At 44.4% G+C, this 24562-nt stretch overlaps 1 protein-coding gene across 1 annotated transcript in view; it reads right to left on the reverse strand.

The window, feature by feature from the left end:
- Nucleotides 1-24562, reverse strand: part of vwa5b1 (von Willebrand factor A domain containing 5B1) — a gene marked incomplete at both ends in the record, with an annotated part of 142186 nt that overhangs the window by 99572 nt on the left and 18052 nt on the right. The window contains 2 exon segments of the mRNA XM_084333349.1: nucleotides 3009-3185; nucleotides 4786-4814. Of these exon segments, the coding sequence (XP_084189475.1) occupies nucleotides 3009-3185; nucleotides 4786-4814 (206 nt within the window).

Genomic DNA, 24562 nt, shown 5'->3' on the forward strand with positions numbered 1-24562 from the left:
TAACGGGCGCTAATGAGGTCAGGTTGATGGGCGAGCGCTCTCCTCTAGAGAGCCAGCATCCCGACACTGCAGATTCATGTGGAACATTTCACCGGAACAGGAGTGAAAGGGCACCATGCCGGTGATGCCTTTCAGTGGTTCTGGCATAATATACTTTCTCCACTAGACCTGGCGATATGTGCTGTAAGTGGTATTTTTGTTTGTTTGTTAAAATAAATGGCGACTTACTTTTTTTTTGATCAATTTTTTTTTATTATTACTTAACATGAAAACAAGACAACACAATACAATAACCATAATAACAATACACAGAACTTCACAGGGAGATAACAGAACAATAATAATAAAAGAAATAACAATTTATAAAAACAGAGTACAACATTTTAATTTAAAGGGGTACTATCTTACAATTGGCCTTTCCCAGTATTCAGTACCGTTTCCCGGCCGTGTGGCTCTATATCAATAACACTTATGTCTCTAATTCTCATATTGGAGCACTCTTCCAATTCCCCTCACATCCCTCACCCTCACCAAACTGAGTCATCTCAAAACGTGCATATCAGTGATGTCAGAGATTTCCAGCTGCATAACAATGTGGCAATTGTCACCAGGCCACACAGTGGTTGGAGCCCAGCCTCAAAACGGCTTAAGATCCTGAGGTAGAAAAACGCTGCCCCTGAGTACCCGACCAGAAATACAAAACAATGAACCTTTCCGAAAAACTAAAACCTACAGAGTGTTCCATAGACTCACAGGAACCGTGCAAAAGTGCCCAAACAGTGAAGAAATAGCAAAATAGCAAAATAGCTCCCCCCCAATAAAATTCCCCCAGTTAAAGTTAAGAAGGACAAGACAAAAGACAAGACAGACAAGAGATTTCCTCCTCCCCCTCCCATGAGACCGCCGGACTCCCCCGAACAAGCACCTCAACCCCGCTCAGCCGCACACGGCGGTCCTGACCTTCTCAGCTGTTGCAAACCACAGGTCAATACCAGCCTGCCCCACCCCAATCACCCGCGCCGTGGATATCTCAAGATAAATCACATCCAACAGTGTTAGGGACCAGTTAAATGGCGACTTACTTGACTTAATCCTCTTTACCCTGTTGGGGGGCATAGGGCGTCCACCAGAGCTCTCCATCTCACTCCGGGCCTTTGCTTCTTAACCAGCTCACTCCGATGTTCTTTAGGTCTTGGAGTGTGGAACGTCTCCAGGTGTTTCTCGGCCTACCGGCTTTCCTCTTCCCCTGTGGGTTGTAGTCCAAGGCTTGTCTAGTGATGTTGTTTGAGTCCTTCCTAAGGGTATGCCCTATCCAGTTCCACTTTCTCCTTTTGATGGTGGTAGCTATGCTGTCCTGGTTGGTTATCCTCCACAGCTCTTCATTTGTGGTTTTGATGGGCCACCACAGCTTGAGGATGTAGCGCAGGCATTTGTTGAGAAACACCTGGATCTTGCTTGTGAGGCCCTCGGTAGTCTTCCACGTTTCAGAGCCGTAGAGCAGGACAGTCTTCACATTGGTATTGAAGATCCGTAGCTTGGTGTTGTTGGAGAGTTGCTTGGACAACCAGATTGGCCTGAGTATCCTGAATGCTACCTGTGCTTTGCTGATGCGTGCCTCTATGTCCCTGTCTGCTCCTCCATCCCTACTGATGTTACTCCCTAGGTAGGTGAAGTGCTCCACGTCCTCTATGGCCTCTCCCCTCAGTGTGATTGGATCATGTGTTTTTGGATTTAACCTCATGGTCTTGGTTTTTCCGGTATTGATCTATCTGTCTTCTGTTGCATGTGTGTGTGGTTTTCAGAGACTAGTGCAAGGCTGTCTGCGAAATCCAGGTCCTCGAGCTGGGTAAACAAGGTCCACTGGATTCCTGTCCGTTGCTTTTCAGTTGTTCTTCTCATGATCCAGTCACTGGCAATGAGGAAAATCAAAGAAGAAAGAAGACAACCCTGCCGCACCCCTGTTGTGATGACAAAGGTGTCTGACAGTTTGCCCTTGCAGATCACCCGGCCATTGAAATCCTGGTACATGTTCTTTATTAGGTTGATGATCTTAGAGGGTGGGCCATAGTGACCTAGGAGTTTCCAAAGCACTTCCCTATTCTAGGCTGTCAAGATAAATAAATGGTAATAATAAATAAATAAATAAATGGTATACTGTAATAGCGCTACACTGTGTCTGGGTTGTCTATATTTCATTATTCATTATGTCACAATAATTCAGCATCCACTAAACATTCACTTAAAACAGTAACTGGACATTTCTTGTTTGTCAGGAGTTAAAGGTCCTCTAAGTGGTATTTGTTGTTTAAAATAAGTGGTCTACAAGTTAAAATAATAGCTCTACATTCTGACAGCCATCACTGGTATGGTGTCTGGTCAGTAACATGGGTCTCCCAGTCCCTCCACTCTGCAGTAAACACAAAATACATTGTCTGGTATCCCTTCCCACTTTATCCAATCAGGAGAGAGCTCAGGTAGGTCTCAGGTAGTGAGAGCTCAGGTAGGTCTCAGGTAGTCAGAGCTCAGTTGTTGGTTAGTTGTTGCTCTTAAAGGTTTAACTCTGTTAGTTGTTACTCTTAAATGTTTAACTGTTAGTTGTTACTCTTAAAGGTTTAACTGTTAGTTGTTGCTCTTAAAGGTGTAACTGTTAGTCTCCCCCTGTATCTTCCTCTTCCTCTCCCCTCACACTCCTCACCTGTTCACCCCTCCCCACAACCCCGCCCCCCTTTTCCCAGAAAGCTTAAAGGCGAGCTCACAGAATTTAATTGGGGGGTCCTTGGTTCTTCTTGGTCCTCTATTAAACTCTTGAAACGAACATTTTTATTTGACTATCAATGCTTTAACAATGAATTTGTATCAACCATGAAGATTTGCTCACATCCATAATTCACCTCTCCGGTTCCACCACAAAACCCAAAGAAGTTAATGAACTAAATATTTAATGTTTAATGGGGCGATAAAAAAATAACATTTTCACCATATTCTGAAATAAAGAATTTGGCTACTACCTTCACCCTGTTGATGTTGACTCCGCTCATGCTGCCGCTCCGGTCGATGAGGAAGATGAACTCTCCGTGCACCTTCCTCAGGTCTGAGACGATGGACTTGAGATCAGGGCAGAAGTTCAGCATCACCACAGGGCTGTGGAGGATGTCCTTGTGGAGACGTTTGCGGATGATATCGACCTATACATGGACAATGGAGATGAAGGAGAAAGGTTGTGACACTTTAGATTCGATTCAAATGTATTGTCATTAGGGATGTCCGATATTATCGGCCTACCGATATTATCGGCCGATATCGGCATTAAAATGTGATATCGGAAAATATCGGTATCGGTTTTCAAAAAAAATATAATTTTTATTTTTTTACATTTCTATAACCTTTATTTACCCAGGCAAGCAAGTAAGAACAAATTCTGATTTTATTTATTGTCAAAAGTATGCATAATGTTGTGTTAATTCCACAACAAGAGATATGTAATGTTAATGACCTGAAATTCTTCCATTTTTTGGGGGGAAACCCTGCATATATCGGTATCGGTTGATATCGGTTGATATCGGTATCGGAAATTAAGAGTTGGACAATATCGGTATATCTGTATCGGTAAAAAAGCCAATATCAAGCATCCCTAATTGTCATCATACAGATTAGATTAGATTAGATTCAAATGTGTTGTCATCATACATATTAGATTAGATTAGATTCAAATGTATTATCTTTTTTTTTTTAGATATACTTTTTGGCATTTTATTGCACAGACCCAGCAGAGAGGAAGGATGGGATATGGGGAGGAGACATTTGGCAAAGGTCGCCGGGTCCGGGAGTCGAACCCGGGACGGCTGCGTGTTACGTGGTGCGCCACCCTGGCGCCCCCTCAAATGTATTATCATCATACAGATTAGATTAGATTAAAATGTATTGTCATAATCATACAGCACAAGTACAGTACAACAAAAAGAGGTTTGGCATCCAACCAGAGTGCAAATGTAACAGCAAAGTGCAATAGTACAATGTACAGGTGGTTAAACTGGGTATAACATATATAAATTAGTACGACTGAGTAATAGTGCTAATCAGATGTATGTACAGAGTTGTAGTATTAATATGTAAATATTTGGACACAATTACGCCTCTGTGCACCACCACAATGGACTTGAAATGCGCAGACTTTCAGCTTTAATTCAAATACATCCAAATCAGGTGAACGGTGTGGGGATTACAACAGCTTCTACATGTGTGCACCCCCCTTTTTAAAGGACCAAACGTAATTGGACAAACTAACAAACCATAAATAAAATGGTCACTTTTAATACTTGGTTGCAAATCCTTTGCAGTCGATGACATGCCTGACGTCTGGAACCCATAGACATCACCAGACACTGGGTTTCATCGCTGGTGATGCTCTGCCAGGCCTCTACTGCAACGGTCTTCAGTTCCTTCAGTGAAATACATGCTCCATTGGATTCAGGTCAGGTGATTGACTCGGCCATTGCATAACATTCCACTTCTTTGCCTTAAAAACCTCTTTGGTTGCTTTCGCAGTACGTTTCAGGTCATTGTCCATCTGCACTGTGAAGCGCCGTCCACTGAGTTCTGAAGCATTTGGCTGAATATTAGCAGATAGTAATATTGCCTGAAACACTTTTGTCAGCAGTCACACCATCAATAAATACAAGGGAACCCGTTCCAAACTCTAATCAGTTTTTGAGGCTCACCAATGGTTTACATCTTGTGGTGAACCCTCTGTATTCACTCTGGTGAAGTCTTCTCAGATATGCCTACCTCCTGGAGAGTGTTCATGATCTGGCCAACTGTTGTGAAAGGGTTTTTGTTCACCACGGACATTCTTCTGTCATCCACCACGGTTGTTTTCTGTGGTCTTCCAGGTCTTTGGGTGTTGCTGAGCTCACCGGTACGTACTTTCTTTTTAAGAATGTACCAAACAGTTGTTTTGTTATCTCCCTGATGGGTTTGTTTTGGTTTTTCAGCTCTTTGGACCTCATATTGAGAGTTGACAGCATCAGATTCAAAATGCAAATAAACAGTTTGATTTGATTTGATTTTATTACGGATCCCCATTAGCTGGTACCATAGCAACCAGCTAGTCTTCCTGCGGTCCACAAAAAAAAAACATACAAAAACAATTATTATTGCAAAACAAAATGATTAAAAGTCAGTACTCAATGGGCGGTTAGGTGGCCGAGCGGAGATTGCGTTCGTCACCAGCCCCGGAGCTGCTCCGGGGTTGTCACCAGCTTGGCTGGCCGTCTGCACTAATACAATTGGCTGTATTAGAGGGTGGGAGAAGCTGGCGGGGTGGGTCCGGGTCGTTGTAAACAGCGACTCCTACAGTTCGGTCGGGGCGCCTGCTAAGCGCGGATAGGACTCGAGGGGGATAGTGTGGTCCTCCCACACGCTACGCCCTCTCGATGAGAATCCGTGTGTCGGAGGAAGCACGTGGTAGCCTCCACTCTCCCAGATGATCTGACTGTGGGGGGGTAAGTGCGCAGCGACCAGGAAGGGACTGGGAATTGGCATACGACTAACATTGGGATGGGAGAAAATCGGAGGAAAATGGAGGGGGAAAAAAAAGAAAAAAAAAAGAAAAAAAAAAAAAGTCAGTACTCAACACACAATGCATAATGAAACTAACAATTAAGATGGTTAAAAGTGAATCTACTATAAATGCAGCAGAGGTTTTGAGGCAGGTTATTCCAAAGAGTTAATGATCTAAAAATATAAGATCTCCTTAAAGCATTGGTTTTTGGACCTGGTAATTCAAGCTGCCCATTACTGGAACCTCTAGTGTAATGATCATGCACAGTATTACTATAAACATAAACTGTTTATGTATAAAAACAGGAGTTTTACTGCTCATGACCAACTTGAACAGCACAAGTGTATTAAAAGACAATCTATTTTCAACGTTAAGCCAAGAGAGGCGGGCATGCATACGGCTCACATTAGACCTTAGTGAGCAGCCCAGTACCAACCGTGTTGCCCTGTTTTGGACAACCTGGAGCTTCCTGAGGTCACCACTGGCAGCAGATGACCACATTGTAGAGCAGGGGTAGGCAACCCTAGGCACGCGTGCCTGCATAGGCACGCGGGGGCATTTTCATAGGCACAGGGGGCAGCATAAAAAAAATAAAAAAAATATTATAATATTTTTTTTTTTTTGCTTTGAAATATTATAGTGAAATATTTTGCACTGTTGTCGCATTTATCTTGTTGAAATCCTCCCACAGGTTCTTTTTACTACCACATATTTAATTGAGACCCTTTATTTGTTTATTATTTCAATTTAGCTGGAAATACATTGCTACATCATTCAGTAACATTTGCAGAGCCTTATAACAAAAACATTATTACGGTCACCATTGTGACCAGTGGGATTAATCAACACATTTTATTATTTATTTTTCTATTTCATTGAACATTGCACATGTTAAAAGCAATTTCTTTACTCAAAATGTGAGTATTACCAAGTCAACTTGTGTTCTTAAAACAATTACAATAAACATAGTTTTATTAGGTTGAAATAATGTGGTTGTGTACTTATTTTTCTGTTAACTTATTATGGATTGAAAACTGAAAACCTTAATGCATAGTGTTGGGGAAAATGTGTATACGAGGGTGGAGGTAGGAAAGGGGTTAGTCTTGACTAGTTTAATATAGGTCAACTAGCAGGGCTCAAAGACACTAGGGCGACAGTCTGGCTGATGTTCTTAAAACGGCCTCAAGATAGCAGATGGACATGTCAGTACATCATATCGTGTGTTCTAATCTTGTGTCTTTTCTCTCTTACACACATACACAGCACACACACAGACACAGCACACACACACAGACACACACAGTCGCACAGACATACACACCGACACACACACACATTCCCTGTGTCACAATACACACATACAATACACACACGTCTGTACACAGACGCACACACACACAGACACACACACACATATACACACACACACACAAACACACATATCTCACTCTCTCTTCATGTTCTTAATGTTTTACATCATATCGTGTGTGGATATCATATCTTGCTTATCTCTCCTCATGTTCTCTTTCTCTCCAAATGTTAAATCTACGTATCATCTTAATGTACGTCATGTCAGATCTGACATGATGTGACACGTCATCATATCTGTCATGGGGGCAGGACTGAGAGGGGATTTAGGGACAGGCAAAGGGTTCCAGGACAGAGTGTTTTTGTTCAAGCTGTGGCGATCATCTTTGACCCATAGCTCTTGCTGTTAACGAACTTCTTTTCTTAAATAAATTACCTATTTGTTACAATTGGAAATATCGTCTCCTGCTGTGTCAAACAACCTTTCCACAACATTTGGTGACCCTTGACCTGTAGACCGCCCTGCCGGGCCCCCTCACACGGCCAGCTCCGGACCTCTCCCGTAGAAATTCTGACGGTTGTCGACAAAAAAAAGGTAAGCGTTGAGCTTGTTATATATATATCCGTCAGAGTTTCTGCGGGAGGGAGAAGTTGACCTGACTGTATTGACGAGGTCTGGGAAGGACGGCTAAAACGAACACGGTGAGGTGTTTTACACTGGAGGCGATTCCTTTTTTAACAGTAGCGGCCACTAATCGATTTTAATTGCATGTTTTTCGACCTCTGGTCACATTCTTCTCTCCATCTCCCTTTTTCCTGATTTCTTTACACGACACTCTCCACATATACACATAACTGTGCCTTTCTGTCCTCTGTAGATAAGACTCTCAAGTTTTCAAAACAAAAACTGCTAAAGATAGCTAATTCTGGGCGTTCGGCCAAGAGAGATAGCTCTCTCTCTCTCTCTCTCTCTCTCTCTCTCTCTCTCTCTCTCTCTCTCTCTCTCTCTCTCTCTCTCTCTCTCTCTCTCTCTCTCTCTCTCTCTCTCTCTCTCTCTCTCTCTCTCTCTCTCTCTCTCTCTCTCTCTCTCTCTCTCTCTCTCTCTCTCTCTCATTCAATTCAGTTCAATTCGGGTAGGCTTTGTTGGCATGAAATATCAACATACTGTTGCCAGGTCAGGTCCAATATACAAGCGGTGGCATATATATTATTAAGCAGTAAAACATACCATAATATTAGCGATAAGTAAAACAATCAACAGAAACATATTAAATTGCAGGGTGGTCATTCGATCGGGTAGTCGTTTTGCAGATGTGGCCACCCAGATACGTATATTTACAGGGCTTGTTCTCTTGTTGTGTGACGGCCGTCTGCATGTTTTGCAGCTGGTGCTGGGCACTGACTTTTCTCCCCGCATATGTGTAGCAGCTTTTGGTTATCGGGGAGATGGATGAGCTGTGGATCAATTTTGTTTATTTTGTAGAAGAAAACTTCTCTTAGATCCTTGTATTTCTCACAGTATAGTAGGAAGTGAGGTTTTGTCTCAACATCCCCCTGATGACAAAGTGAACACAGCCTGGCCTCTCTGGGCAGCCAGTTCTGCCTGTGACGGCCTGTTTATATGGCTAGACTATGTCCACTCAGTCTGTACCGTATCAATGTCTTTCTTAATTTTATATCATTCACAGTGATCAGGTATTCTGCCACCGTGTATTCTCTGTTTAGTGTCAAATAGAATTCTAATTTACTTTGAGATTTGGTTGATTTGTTCCACTATTCTATACAGTTTTCTTTTTGTTTTGAAGTTATTGGTTGGGCCAGATTTTTTGGTATCTGTCCTGAGACATTTGTGGGCAGAGATTTCTGACTAGCTGGCAGAGGGGACTCTTATCTGGGTTCATCTCTTGGCTCTGAAGGGTTTTGTAGTGGTAGGAGTGGGGGTCACTGATTGGAGGTGTGTGTAAAATTTTATGGCTCGCTTTTGGAATTTGAATGATTAGGGGGTATTGGCCGAGTTCTGCCCTGCATGCATTATTGGCAGTGTGTCTGTGGACCTTAAGTAGGTTTTTGCACAATTCTGCATGCAGTACTTCTAATGGGTGTTTTTCCCATTTTGGGAAATCTTGGTTAGTTAATGGACCCCACACTTCACTGCCATATAATATTATTTGATTTATTACGGAATTTAGAATTTTGAGCCAGGTCCTAATTAGGATGTCAATTGGAATTTTCCTTTTGATGGCATAAAAAGCCCTTCTTCCCTTCTCCTTCACAGCCATATCTCTCTCTCTCTCTCTCTCTCTCTCTCTCTCTCTCTCTCTCTCTCTCTCTCTCTCTCTCTCTCTCTCTCTCTCTCTCTCTCTCTCTCTCTCTCTCTCTCTCTCTCTCTCTCTCTCTCTCTCTCTCTCCTCTCTCTCTCTCTCTCTCTCTCTCTCTCTCTCTCTCTCTCTCTCTCTCTCTTCTCTCTCTCTCTCTCTCTCTCTCTCCTGACACACACACAAACACACACATACAATACACACACACACACACACACACACACACACACACACAAACACACACACACACCGACACACACACACACACACACATTCCTGTGTCCCGGTGGACAGCGGGTTGTGTCACACACACACACATACACACACAAACACAATCACACATACAATACACACACACACACACACACACAAACACACACACATACAATACACACACACACACACACACACACACACACACACACACAACACACACACACACCGACACACACACACACACACACATTCCTGTGTCCCGGTGGACAGCGGGTTGTGTCACACACACACACATACACACACAAACACAATCACACATACAATACACACACACACACACACACACACACACACACACACACAAACACACACACACACCGACACACACACACACACACACACACACACACACACACACACACACACACAAACACACACACACACCGACACACACACAGACTCACACACACACAGTCACACACATACACACACACTGAGTGGTAGTAGTTGTAGAGAGAGTAGATCTAGGTTAACCGTTGTTCCTGGTAGTAGTTGTAGAGAGAGTAGATCTAGGTTAACCGTTGTTCCTGGTAGTAGTTGTAGAGAGAGTAGATCTAGGTTAACCGTTGTTCCTGGTAGTAGTTGTAGAGAGAGTAGATCTAGGTTAACCGTTGTTCCTGGTAGTAGTTGTAGAGAGAGTAGATCTAGGTTAACCGTTGTTCCTGGTAGTAGTTGTAGAGAGAGTAGATCTAGGTTAACCGTTGTTCCTGGTAGTAGTTGTAGAGAGAGTAGATCTAGGTTAACCGTTGTTCCTGGTAGTAGTTGTAGAGAGTAGAGTAGATCTAGGTTAACCGTTGTTCCTGGTAGTAGTTGTAGAGAGAGTAGAGTAGATCTAGGTTAACCGTTGTTCCTGGTAGTAGTTGTAGAGAGAGTAGATCTAGGTTAACCGTTGTTCCTGGTAGTAGATCTAGGTTAACCGTTGTTCCTGGTAGTAGTTGTAGAGAGAGTAGATCTAGGTTAACCGTTGTTCCTGGTAGTAGTTGTAGAGAGAGTAGATCTAGGTTAACTGTTGTTCCTGGAGTGTAGTTGTAGAGTAGTAGTAGCTGAAGTACAACCACACACACACACACACAACACAATAAACACATATACACACTAAACAACGATGCATACAGCAGAGGACATACTGTTGGACACCAACCCGTTGATAAAGAACCTAATTCTCGAGGTTGGTGTCCGTTGGCAGAGGCGTACAAAGGCCGGGGACACAAAATGGCCTTCCGGAGGTACTTTTGATCTCGACATATGCGAAGAGATGAATGTAATGATTCGTAACCATAAGCCAGGCGACAGCAGCAAAAAGAGGTTGAAAAAGAGGACAGAAGAGTTGGGGGTAATGAAGCTCTACGCCCAGAAGGGGAGAGCATACAGGCAGGAAGCTTTAGCGCTAAATCAGAGAGAGACGGATATAGGGAAACCAACATCCCCACCTTATGTCACGCAATTGCCGGTGAACATGTGCTATGTGAACAAAATACTGAAGGAGTGGAGAGGTGAGCTAGGACACAATCCAGAAATTGACCCGTTGCAGAGAGCGATGTTTAGAGAAAGTGTGATGAGAGGGCTTCCAGAGGTGGTTAAGAATAGACTGGAAGACGTGGTGGGGTTAATGGACATGACTTATCCTTTGTTCTGTGCACATGTAACACATAGTGTGGAGAAGCAAAGGGCTCAGGAGCAGGAAGTCAGGGATCAGGATAGAAATGACTCAAGGAAGTTAACTCAGCAACAACTGCAGCCCCAAAGGAGGTTGCAGGCAGTAATGGTGTCATCTGCTACCTCTCCACCCATGCAGGACCAGGGACCCCCGCCTGCACCTCAGGTAGTGAGAAGCTATGGCTATAGTTCACAGAACCAGGCGTCCAGGCGGCAGGCAGGGAATGGGCAATCAGGCCCACGGTTTACACAGGGACCGGGGAACGAACAACAGTTTCCCCGTTTCCACTGTTGGAACTGCGGCATGCAGGGACACAGGGAAATGAGATGTAGGCAACCATACCGTCCCGGCTCGGAGTATGGAAGACCCGTGCGCCAGGGGGAGTCACAAGGGCCCCACGACCAGGGGGAGACAGGAGGGCCCCGAAACCAGGGGGTAATCACTAGGGGTGCCCAGAGAATGCGACGGGGGGAAATCAAATGATTGTGGCAACGGCCATGACAATGGGATATGACATTTGCATTTGGACACATCACAAATTGGCAAACTTGATTGAAAGAGGCAAATTTGTTCTGACCAGCCAACGGCAACAGGCTTACATGAGGCTCCTGCAGTACTCGGACGTTACGATAAAAACATGCCACGGCAGTAACCCGGCGGATCTGGTACCACTCCCGAGCGAGGGTCAACCGCATGAGTGTGAGGTGGAAGCGACAGGCTTTCGTGAAACTCCGTCCTGATTTGGGAGTCGACCCGCTCGCGATAGCAGAACTCTCACTTTTTGTGGATGGGTCCTGCTATCGGGAGGGGGAAAATTTAAGGTCAGGATACGCCGTCGTACAGTGCAAACCTAACGGAGAAACACTGACAAGAAAGGCCGAACAATGCATGCAACCATGTTCGGCCCAGCTTGCAGAACTAATAGCACTAACAGAAGCATGCATAATAGCTAAAGATCGCACGGTTAACATCTTTACAGACTCTGCGTATGCGCATGGCGTATGCCACCTATTCGCGGCCATTTGGAAGGCAAGAGGCTTTAAGAAATCGGACGGCTCACCGATCCTTCACCACAAGCAGGTTGTGGCGCTTATTCAGGCTGTAAAGTTGCCCAAAAGCATTGCTATCGTAAAGTGCCAGGCACACAGAAAAGACCTGTCCTTTGTGATGACGGGAAACAACGCGGCGGACGAGGCCGCGAAGGCGGCGGCTGCGGTGCCGTCCACGGCTGTTCTGATGTTTGCGGCCGAACTGACGACTGAGGTAACTGAGGATAATTTGAGTGATCTTCAGGACTCAGCCACGCAGGCCGAGAAACAGTCGTGGACGGAGAGGGGGGCTGTAAGGGGGGCAGATGGTCTGTGGAGGAGTCATAACGGTTTGATAGTCGCCTCCATCGATCTTCTGTCCTTAGTGATACCTGAGGCTCATGGTGTTGATCACTGTGGAAGAGCAGAGACCCTGAAACGAATCACGAAAATGGGATTTTGGTCCCCAAAGCTTCAGGCACAAATTGACGTTACACTAGCCAGGTGTTTAACATGCTTACAGGGCAATGTGCGCAAAGGAGTACCGACAGTGGCGGCTTACACACCCCTCCCTGAGGGACCATTCAGACATCTGATTATGGACTATACAGACATGATAACGCCAGTGCAGGGCAAACGATACCTCCTGGTAGTAGAGGACTGCTTTAGTCGCTGGATTGAGGCCATTCCATCTAAACACAAGAACGCGGACACAGTGATCAAGTTCCTGTGTCGCGAGGTCATTCCGAGATTTGGAATTCCCACGATATTACAAAGCGATAATGGCCGCGAGTTCATCGACAAGGTGGTTAAAGGGCTGATGCAGAAATTAGGTATAAGACAGCGCCTTTCCTGTGTCTATAGTCCCGGGTCGCAGGGGAAGGTGGAAAGGGCCAATCTGGTCATTAAAAACAAACTGTTGAAAATCTGTATGCAAACTAAGCTTAACTGGATTGATGCTTTGCCGCTTGCTCTGATGGCTATTAGAAGCAGCGTAAACCGCCAAACACAGCTAACACCGCATGAAATGCTTACAGGCCGCAGCATGCCAGCACCGCCATTTAGACACCTGGCTAGGGGCCCGGCATTAGATATTTTTGAGCAAGATCTGAAAAAATATCTTCAGCAAGTGACTAAAATACATGAAGCTGTGTTTCGACAGGAGCAGAGAAAGGAGAGAAAGGGGGAGAAGGAGGCGGAGAAGGAAGCCACCAAACCGAGACTGATCCCTGGGGACTTGGTCTTCGTAAAGGTCCACAAAAGAAAGTGGTCATCACCCCGGAGAGAGGGCCCGTACGAGGTGATCCGATCGACTGGAACGGCAGTCCAAGTCAAAGGATCAGCGACCTGGTTCCACTTCAATCACTGCATAAAGGCCAGCGGCGATCTCTTGGGGGATACAATCGATCGCAGTTATGCAGAACCCGACATGGAGGGTCCGAGACGGCAACTGGAAGGTGCAGTGCCTGCTGATGCTCCCGCAGATGTTGGCAGCAGTGTGCGGACGGTCGGCCGGGCACAACGACGTCATTAAGAACCGTCACGGTCGACCCGTCCTTGAGGATGACGGGTTTGAGTGGGTAGGAGTCCCACGGGGTCCCGCTCAGGCTCAAGTACCAGCAGACTTTCATGACCAGGCTCAGAATCAGGCGCCCCCTTTTCCCTCCATCGAGGAAGGGGGGGAGAAGATAAGACTACAACCAAACGGGGTGTTTCCCGTAGGACCGCAAGGGCATGTTTTTGATTTTGACCATTCCCCCGTTACAGGCGGGGATACTTACCATTATACTAACGAGCATCGGGTTGTGGGGGTAGATAGGAGAGTTGAGCCTGTCCCGAACCAATCACAGGGAGGAATTGAGGGGGAATTCTGGCCGGAATGAAGAATGGTGGGGGAGTGGGGTGTTGGAAAGATTGGGACAGTGGGGAAGCATAGTGATGCAGACGGGGATATCCATCGGGGTGGCAGGGTTGATATTGGTTCTCCTTTTCTGTTGTGGTATGCCTCTCTTGGGTAGGCTGGTAACTTCACACGTAACGAGCCAAATGCTGATGGTGGGACAGAAAGAGATTGAGCCACAAATCGGGCCATATCCTCAGCTTTATGCTGCCTTAGAGGGAGACGAGGGGATAGAGGATTAGGGGTATGGTGAGGTAGGGACATTTTCTTTTTGTTGGTTCTTTCCTTTAAGAGTGACGGGGGATGGTCTGAGCGCAGTTTTGTTGGTTTATTCCTTTAACTAGGAATTTTAGTCTGATTTTCTAATGATCCTTCGGCATAGAGATTGCAACCATTGAAAATCATTGCATTGTTTTTTATTTTTTTATTATTTTTTGTTTATTTTACTTGTGGTCCTGGTCAAACCGGAATGGGAAGGGGCATCGGCAGAGTGTCGGTTCTGAGCCTGAGGAAGCATTGAGAAGAAGTGGTCGGGGGATCGGTTCTGGGGACTGGAGGGACAAAAGGGGGGGGCTAACGCAGTGGGCAAGATGGGCACCTCCCGTCGAAGATGGGGGGACACGTGGTGAGGTCGGTACCAGCGCCTCCCGTCCAGGCATGGGGACATGCTTCTACGAGGACTGGAGGTGTGGCGTGGTGGTTGCTGTATTGGCAAAATGTGACTTTTGGCAATACGGTGAGGAGACTATGGCGTGGGCATGGAAGGGGGGCTGAGCGATGGACACTGGGACTCAATGTTATGGAAGAGACAATGTCATTTTTTTGGGAGGGATGTTCTATGTTTAGTTCTGACGGTCAACTTCTCCTTTCCCTGATGAGAGTCGCGGTTTCCGGCCGGAACTGTGGCTCATTTGGTAAGCGGTGGAGGTTGGGGGGATTTGTCTGTCAGGTTAGGATTATAAATTGGGGTATTTTATTTTTTATTTTTTTGATGTTTTATTATTACTCTTGTTTTGAGCGGTTTTGTGTTTATTGTGAGAACGGTAGTCAGCCTTTGTTGGTCCGTTAGGGGTCCAGTGAATGAAGTAAGGTTTCTTGTTTAGTTAGACGTTCACATTTTCTTGGTTATATGATTTGGGTGGGACTAGGGATAGCCCCAAATGGGGGAATGTTGGGGAAAATGTGTATACGAGGGTGGAGGTAGGAAAGGGGTTAGTCTTGACTAGTTTAATATAGGTCAACTAGCAGGGCTCAAAGACACTAGGGCGACAGTCTGGCTGATGTTCTTAAAACGGCCTCAAGATAGCAGATGGACATGTCAGTACATCATATCGTGTGTTCTAATCTTGTGTCTTTTCTCTCTTACACACATACACAGCACACACACAGACACAGCACACACACACAGACACACACAGTCGCACAGACATACACACCGACACACACACACATTCCCTGTGTCACAATACACACATACAATACACACACGTCTGTACACAGACGCACACACACACAGACACACACACACATATACACACACACACACAAACACACATATCTCACTCTCTCTTCATGTTCTTAATGTTTTACATCATATCGTGTGTGGATATCATATCTTGCTTATCTCTCCTCATGTTCTCTTTCTCTCCAAATGTTAAATCTACGTATCATCTTAATGTACGTCATGTCAGATCTGACATGATGTGACACGTCATCATATCTGTCATGGGGGCAGGACTGAGAGGGGATTTAGGGACAGGCAAAGGGTTCCAGGACAGAGTGTTTTTGTTCAAGCTGTGGCGATCATCTTTGACCCATAGCTCTTGCTGTTAACGAACTTCTTTTCTTAAATAAATTACCTATTTGTTACAATTGGAAATATCGTCTCCTGCTGTGTCAAACAACCTTTCCACAACAATAGTAACTGAACTCAATATTTTTAAGTTCTGGTAACTTTTTTTTTTTTTTTTTTACAGTGTAGTCTTGCAATCAATCAAAACTTATTTACACGATATACCTCACATTCACCCTCCATTCACATCCTGGTGTTCTCCTGGTGTTCTCCATTAGGCCTGTAGGTGGATCTATGACAGCACACGTACAGTACACACACCGATGGTGTGTGATGTGTCCAAAAATGAATGGGCAAATGTGAGTGAAATGGTCGCACTGTATGCAGCTGTTTGTCTGCATTGCATCCCCCCCCCCAACTCAGATTTAGGGTTGATACAACCATCATAATAATATTGTTAATAATAACAATAACAATAATGATGTAATAATGTAAAAATTATCATTAAAAAGACCTGATTATGAGAAAAAATTATTACGATGCATGGAATATTGTTGAGGCACACTAGTTACAACTATATTTCAAACAGGCACTCCATGTCAAAAAGGTTGCTGACCCCTGTTGTAGAGCAATAGTCAAGATGACATAAAACTAAACATGGCACTATCTGACATAAAAGGGGACAGGCAACAAAAGAAGCACATTTCCTGGAAATACCAATTGCTCTTCCCATTTTCAAAACAATATAATTAATATGCTGAGACCAAGACAGAGTGCAATCCAGCATCACTCCAAGGAATTTAGTACTTTCAACTTGTTGAACTGCCGAATTACACAAGTTTAAATGAAGCTTTGGATTTGTAGATAACCTGTGCCTTGTTTCCAGCACAATACATTTAGTCTTGGAGATGTTAAGGACAAGTCTATTACATACTACATGCACAACTTCTCTGCTCAAAACTTCAGTAAGTACATTGCATGATGGTGCAGCGTACTACAATGCCGAATCATCTGCATAAAGAACTGTTGTAGCACATTTGGTAGCCCCAGATAGGTCATTAGTAAATACAGAGAAGAGCAAAAGTCCTAGGCAACTTCCTTGCGGAACGCCACACCCTAGACCTCTGCTACTGGACAGGCTGCCATTTAGATACACCTTCTGTGATCTAGAGGACAAATAACTTAGTATCCACTTTAAAGCAGAAATTAACTCTTGAAATGAACTCTAGAGTCTAGACCAGGGGTCAGCAACCTTTTTGACATGAAGTGCCTGTTTGAAATATAGTTGTAACTAGTGTGCCTCAACAATATTCCATGCATCGTAAAAAACATTTCTCATAATCAGGTATTTTTTATGATAATTTTTACATTATTACATCATTATTGTTATTGTTATTGTTATTATTAACAATATTATTATGATGGTTGTATCAACCCTAAATCTGAGTTGGGGCGGGGGTGCAATGCAGACAAACAGTTTTGCTTTACTGAGCTCCGTTATCTGGGGGCTGTAGTTGGTCACTTTAAGCTGCACACCGGAGCATCTTTTAATCCAGCTGTTTGCTGTTCTCTGATATTTTCTGACATTTCGTTGATGCGTCGCTCGACACTTCAAGCTGACATGGGGATATCTTTTATCCTTGATTTGATTGTCTCTTTGTTTGGTAAGCCTTCAAACAAAACATCTGAGCTACAGAGAAAAGCCTCCTTGATATACTCGACTTAAAAAAAATAACCTGTGGGAGGATTTCAACAAGATAAATGCGACAACAGTGCAAAATATTTCACTATAATATTTCAAAGCAAAAAAAAGAAAAATAATTATAATAACTTTTTATTTTTTATATTTTTTTAATGCTGCCCCCTGTGCCAATGAAAATGCCCCTGTGTGCCTATGCAGGCACGCGTGCCTAGGGTTGGCTACCCCTGGTCTAGACCTTTTATCTGCTCCTTGTAAATAAAATAATAAGGGAATAACACACACCTGGCCATGGAGCAGCTGAGCACCAATTGTCCAATTACATTTGGTCCCTTAAAAAGTGTGAGGCACATATAGAAATGGTTGTAATTCCTACACCATTCACCTGATTTTAATTCAAATCCATTGTTGTGTACAGAGCTAACAATGGAAATTGGGTTTATGTCCAAATATTTATGGCCCAGACTGTACACTGTGTTAGGGCTGTCAGAAAAAAATTCAATATTTAAATTTAATTCGAATTTGAAAAGTGCATTTGAATTTGACTACCAATCTGTCAGTCGATAAATACATTTAAAGATTTTTAAATGAAGATGTCTCTGAAAAGGTTCAGAAAAATCCAGAAAACTGAATAAAATTAAATCCCTGGATCTCGGAAGACGAAAACGAGACCCTCAGCGCACTGGACTCGGACTCGAACACTGGGGACTCGAGACTCGACACGGACTCGAGATTTAATGACTCGACTACAACACTGACTCAAAGGTATCAAACAGAGGTAAAGCAAGAGAGGTCAAGATTGGTCTGAGTGTTTCTACTGGACATAATAAGTCCCAATGCTGGAAGTTATTTCCCAAAGAGAAAGAAAGCTAAGCTTTAGTTGCTCTAGTGTCCACGCTCACTGTGGATCCTCAGAGTAAGGTGAAACAGGTATTCCAGAGGAGGAAGAGGAAGAGTGCAGTAACTCTGGGGTGCAAGAGAAAGCAAAGGTTCCAGTGGAGTTTAGGGACTTTGTGTCTGATGGCTGAGTGTCGCCCAATGGACATAGGTGGTATCCTGTTGAGATATTGCGTGATACCGGGACGTCCCAGTCCCTGTGTGTGCAATCCCCAGGGCCCAGTAGTTCAAAACCTTTAATCCCTATCTGATCGGATCAGATTTGGATTTTTGGGTAGTTCAAAACAAAAAAAAACAGGATTAGGATCACTTTGATATCCGATCAGAAAACCGAATCCAAGCTTCTGATTGAGATTAAAAGTTTTGAACTAACTGGGCCCAGATGTTCTGAGTACACCTCTGTGGGAGGGCATTCCTTCATACAGGGCGTTACTGATACATGTACTGACCGGTGCTTTATGTCAATTCCTTTACACCGGGTGCACTTAAAGTCCCCTCTTGTGAATGGAGTGGAGTGAGTGTATCTGACTGACCTGGCTGGTAACAGACAGTACTGTAACTGACTGACCTGGCTGGTAACAGACGGTACTGTAACTGACTGACCTGGCTGCTAACAGACGGTACTGTAACTGACTGACCTGGCTGCTAACAGACGGTACTGTAACTGACTGACCTGGCTGCTAACAGACGGTACTGTAACTGACTGACCTGGCTGCTAACAGACGGTACTGTAACTGACTGACCTGGCTGCTAACAGACGGTACTGTAACTGACTGACCTGGCTGCTAACAGAGTGCATCGATCCTGTGCCTGTGGTGTCAAGCACCCCTGCTGTGCTGCCTGGACTATTTTCTACCCGCTTGGTAACTTGCTCTCAAGCTAGAGAGGAGTAAACAAGTCTGTGAGAGTAACGAGACAGGAGTATGCCTTGCAGAGACGCTCTCGCCCACCACAGTGGCCGACTGTAATAGGGAGGTGTAGTGGTTACGTCATTGCCGTTTTTCGTGTTCCACCCTCTTTGGAACACAATGCATTTCCCCATTGCCCATTTCTAGATCGTCTCGTTTAAAACAAATAAAGCATTGACATTGGCATGCTGTACAGTACCTTTCTGTGCATATTCATCCACAATCTATAGCTCAACATGAAAATATTCGCAATTAATCATAAAAAAATTATCTATCTATTAACTAAAAATGCTTAAAAAAATAATGTTAGTGATAGAAGGGAACTCATTTTGTGCAAAAATGGAAAGCTTTTCAATTCCCATGCGGCAGAATTGTTACAATAGCCGATAATCCATTTTCCCAATGATAAAACCCTATACGGGTGGAACACCCAGTGACGTCAGACTACACCTCCCTATAGTGAGTCTAACAAGTCTGTACACTCGTGCAGAGCTCGAAAAAGGACAGTGCACTTACCCTGCTGTACTCAAGCAGATACGAGATGGAGCTATGACTCTTGATGAGACAAAAGAAGTGCCAGAAGGTATTTATGTTCAATATGATGTGCTCTTTAGAAAGTGGAGACCAGGGGCGCGTTGGTGATTTCAACGCTGGTTGCACTGTGTTTTAACACTTTAAGGACCAGCCACGAGTTTATACGTGTTACGGTGCTATGCGTTGTGGACCAGAGCCACGAGTTAACTCTTGGCGAGTTGTTATTGTTTTATTCCATATTAATAACGCTATTAACGTCCCCGATCGACTTGCAGGACCTACCCGCATATTTGATTTTCGAAACATGCAATACCGGCCAGATCCGCTTAGGGGCACCATCACTCCACTGCAGTATCATTGAGGGCGATTGAAAATAATTTTTTTTACTGTCTGTGGGCGTTTCATATGAGCCTCGATCCCAGCCGAACATACTCCATCTTTGATCACGTTACCAAACGCAGATTTCAGCCTGGAATAATGGGATTTATGATCAGCCAATGGACATATCGATCTACCAGATTCCGATGACTAATGACGAAATGCTGCCGGCGATCACATGGGCTGACGGTAGGATACTATTCCCCCAAATTACAGCTGGATTGGACATTGTTTTAAAACGCAACGTGATCGATCAGTGAAAATGGCTACTTGAACGCACACTGTATTGCTAATCAATAATTGTAATCGGCGTCCCCCGCTGCCCCCATTTCATCCATAGATGCTCTGTAGTAGTCCGGATGCTACGCAGTTTGTTTTATTTCATTCGTATATATACAGCAGAAATGGCGTTTGATATAACGTGACTAGCCTTTAGCCTATTATCTAGCTCCCCAGAAAAAAGACGAGGCGAAAACTGCGATAAACCTTATATTTACGGCGCTATAAAATGAATAACCAACCGATGGATTTTTATTTTCTTTAAGCCATTATGAAGGCACGGTTTATGCACTCAAGTGACAATGAGAATGGACAGATAGCAATACTATAAAGTATATATATAGCTGTTAGAAAGTACATCGGTTTGTTGACAACGCTCGGTCCTCTGGACTATAAATCGCCGCGGGACTTTGGTCGCTAAAGTGTTAATGACGCCATGCCGCGCATGCGCATAAATGGTCCCTCGTGTGCGCACAGACTAAAGACTATGCCTAATCGCCTCTAGGAATGGAATGTAACACATTTCATTCACAAGTTTTGTGTGAATGTATCTGAGAACGTATTTGAACACACCTGACAACCTGCGCTATTGTTATGCAAAGTAGCCCGGGTGGGTACTTGGCGAGTTGGCGCATCAGTCGAGTGCAGCGCATTCCTGTGTGCACGCGCGTCGTGCACATCCGTGCATGTTAGGGGTGTAAAGGTACACGTAACCGTACCGTACCGAACCGTTTCAGTGTGTACCGTAACCGTACCGAACGGCTGTGTAGTCGACTAGTCGTGTACCGAACGAATACAACGGTATGTTAACCACTAACAACCGCCCACCGGGGGCTGTTTTTTTCACAATCTAAAATAATTATTATTATAAAAAAAAATGACAATCGATTATTAATTTCAATATAGAATATTCGTTGACAGCCCTACAAGTACAATTAGTTACTGCACACTACATCACCCCTGAGTGGAACATGGAAAGCCAAACTTTCCCCCCACTGTACCGAAAACCCGTACCGAACCGTGACTTCAAAACCGAGGTACGTACCGAACCGTGGTTTTTGTGTACCATTACACCGCTAGTGCATGTGCGCACGCGTGCTTCTGCTCACAGAGCCGGTTGTTCGGCGTGCAACCCCGGCGTCCCATGAGCAACACACCCCTGGTGGAGCCCATCTAAATGTCCTTTGGACCAGAGGACAACCTCACTCACTACCCGCGCAAGAGAAGTCTCAGTGTTTGTAGCGCCATCAGGTGGTTGGTATTAGTTTCAAGTCATGAGAACTGAGTAGGTTGGTTGTTGTGATGAGCACCGTTTTGCAATCCTCCGCAAGTACGCTATCGTCTACAGATAAGTGAAGAGGGAGCTGGGGACAAAAGAGCCCTGCTTGACATACTGTAGACCCAGTGAGTATTCTATTGTGTTCTTACTATCCGTCATAACTCATAACCCTGCTTGACATACTGTAGACCCAGTGAGTGTTCTATTATGTTCTTACTATCTGTCATAACTAGGGATGCTCGATATTGGCTTTTTTACCGATACCGATATACCGATATTGTCCAACTCTTAATTTCCGATACCGATATCAACCGATACCGATATATGCAGGGTTTCCCCCCCCCAAAACATTTAATAATTTCAGGTAATTAACATTACATATCTCTTGTTCTGGAATTAACACAACATTATGCATACTTTTGACAATAAATAAAATCAGAATTTGTTCTTACTTGCTTGCCTGGGTAAATAAAGGTTATAGAAATGTAAAAAGAAAAAAAAAATTATTATATATTTTTTTTAAACCGATACCGATATTTTCCGATATCACATTTTAATGCCGATATCGGCCGATAATATCGGTAGGCCGATAATATCGGACATCCCTAGTCATAACTCATAACCCTGCTTGACATACTGTAGACCCAGCGTTCTATTATGTTCTCACTATCTGTCATAACTCATAACCCTGCTTGACATACTGTAGACCCAGTGAGTGTTCTATTATGTTCTCACTATCTGTCATAACTCATAACCCTGCTTGACACACTGTAGACCCAGCGTTCTATTATGTTCTTACTATCTGTCATAACTCATAACCCTGCTTGACATACTGTAGAGACCCAGTGCTCTATTATGTTCTTACTATCCGTCATAACTCATAACCCTGCTTGACATACTGTAGACCCAGCGTTCTATTATGTTCTTACCATCTGTCATAACTCATAACCCTGCTTGACATACTGTAGACCCAGTGAGTGTTCTATTATGTTCTTACTATCTGTCTCTCCTTTCCTCCTTCACAGCACCAGCTGTTCTAGTTTGTCTTCTGTTCGGCATTAGCTCCTGGGTACTTAAACATTATTATTGCACCCCCTAAATTCAAGTATTAGCCTCGACCAGATCAACTCGTAAAGCCAGGTAGTGAAAAAGCACGGATTACGGTGGTGAGTCAACATCGATCTCATACTCAGAGAGCATCAATAGAACGGCACCAGACGACCATTAACCGTCATCTGTAATGTCGCCCAGCGGTTGTCTCCAGCGACGGGCAGAGTGTTTTAACCCTTTCACTGCCACACGGCAGAAGGTTAACCCTTTACTATCACACAACCGACGGCGATGCTCCATCGTTAGCATCATTAACTAATGATGCTAATGATGGCGCATCGCCGTCGGTTGTGTGATAGTAAAGGGCTAACCTTCTGTATTGTCACAGTGAAAGGGTTAACCGGCTGTCGTGTGGCAGTGAAAGGGTTAAAAACACGGAGCTAATAGATTCCTATCTGTGATGAATCGCTGCAATATCACAGGAAATTGAGGCTACGACCTCTTCCCACGTAAACGCTCCACTTCCCGTACGAAGCGAACTCTGCACGCCCCCCCCTTGTCGTGCGCAAGCTTCTGCGTCTCACTGAGTCAACATGACTTCATAACAACTTGTGCAGTTTAGAATTTAACATTTCAAGTAAAGTAATTAGGGAGGGAGGGGGGGAAGGCACGAAAAGGGACCAAATGTGTGTATGTGTGTGTGTGTGTGGGGGGGGGGGGTATAGAGAATGAGAGAGAGGGTATAGACTCTATACTATAGAGAGAGGGAGGGAAAGATGGGGGAGAGAAAGAGGGAGAGAGAGAGGTGGAGAGAGAGATGGGGGAGAGAAAGAAGTATAGAGAGAGATGGAGAGAGAGAGAGACAGAGAGAGAGATGGAGAGAAAGAGGTATAGAGAGAGAGATGGAGAGAGAGAGAGATGGAGAGAGAAAGAGGTATAAAGAGAGAGATGGAGAGAGAGAGATGGAGAGAGAAAGAGGTATAGAGAGAGATGGAGAGAGAGAGACAGAGAGAGAGAGAGATGGAGAGAAAGAGGTATAGAGAGAGAGATGGAGAGAGAGAGAGAGATGGAGAGAGAAAGAGGTATAGAGAGAGAGATGGAGAGATGGAGAGAGATGGAGAGAGAAAGAGGTATAGAGAGAGATGGAGAGAGAGAGAGAGAGATGGAGAGAAAGAGGTATAGAGAGAGATATGGAGAGAGAGAGAGATGGAGAGAGAAAGAGGTATAGAGAGAGAGATGGAGAGAGATGGAGAGAGAAAGAGGTATAGAGAGAGATGGAGAGAGAGAGATGGAGAGAGAAAGAGGTATAGAGAGAGAGATGGAGAGAGAGAGAGATGGAGAGAGAAAGAGGTATAGAGAGAGATGGAGAGAGAGAGAGATGGAGAGAGGAAGAGATATATATATAGATAGAGAGAGAGAGAGAGAGAGAGAGAGAGAGAGAGAGAGAGAGAGAGAGAGAGAGAGAGAGAGAGAGAGAGAGAGAGAGAGAGAGAGAGAGAGAGACTGCGCAGGTACAGACTTCTTCAGGCAGAGTGCAGAGAGCCTTTGGAGGGTTTCCATAGAAACACATGGTTTTGGGGCTTAAGTGCTCCTCTCCCTGGTCCTCTTGGCGGGGTCTACCGGTCTCTCCAGGATCGAAGCCCCTCGCATCACACGTGGTTTTGGGGCTAAGTGCTCTCTCTCTCTCTCTCACTCTCTC

This window comes from Notolepis coatsorum (genome assembly GCF_963971535.1).
Source record: "Notolepis coatsorum genome assembly, chromosome: 17".
NCBI classification, from domain to species: domain Eukaryota; kingdom Metazoa; phylum Chordata; class Actinopteri; order Aulopiformes; family Paralepididae; genus Notolepis; species Notolepis coatsorum.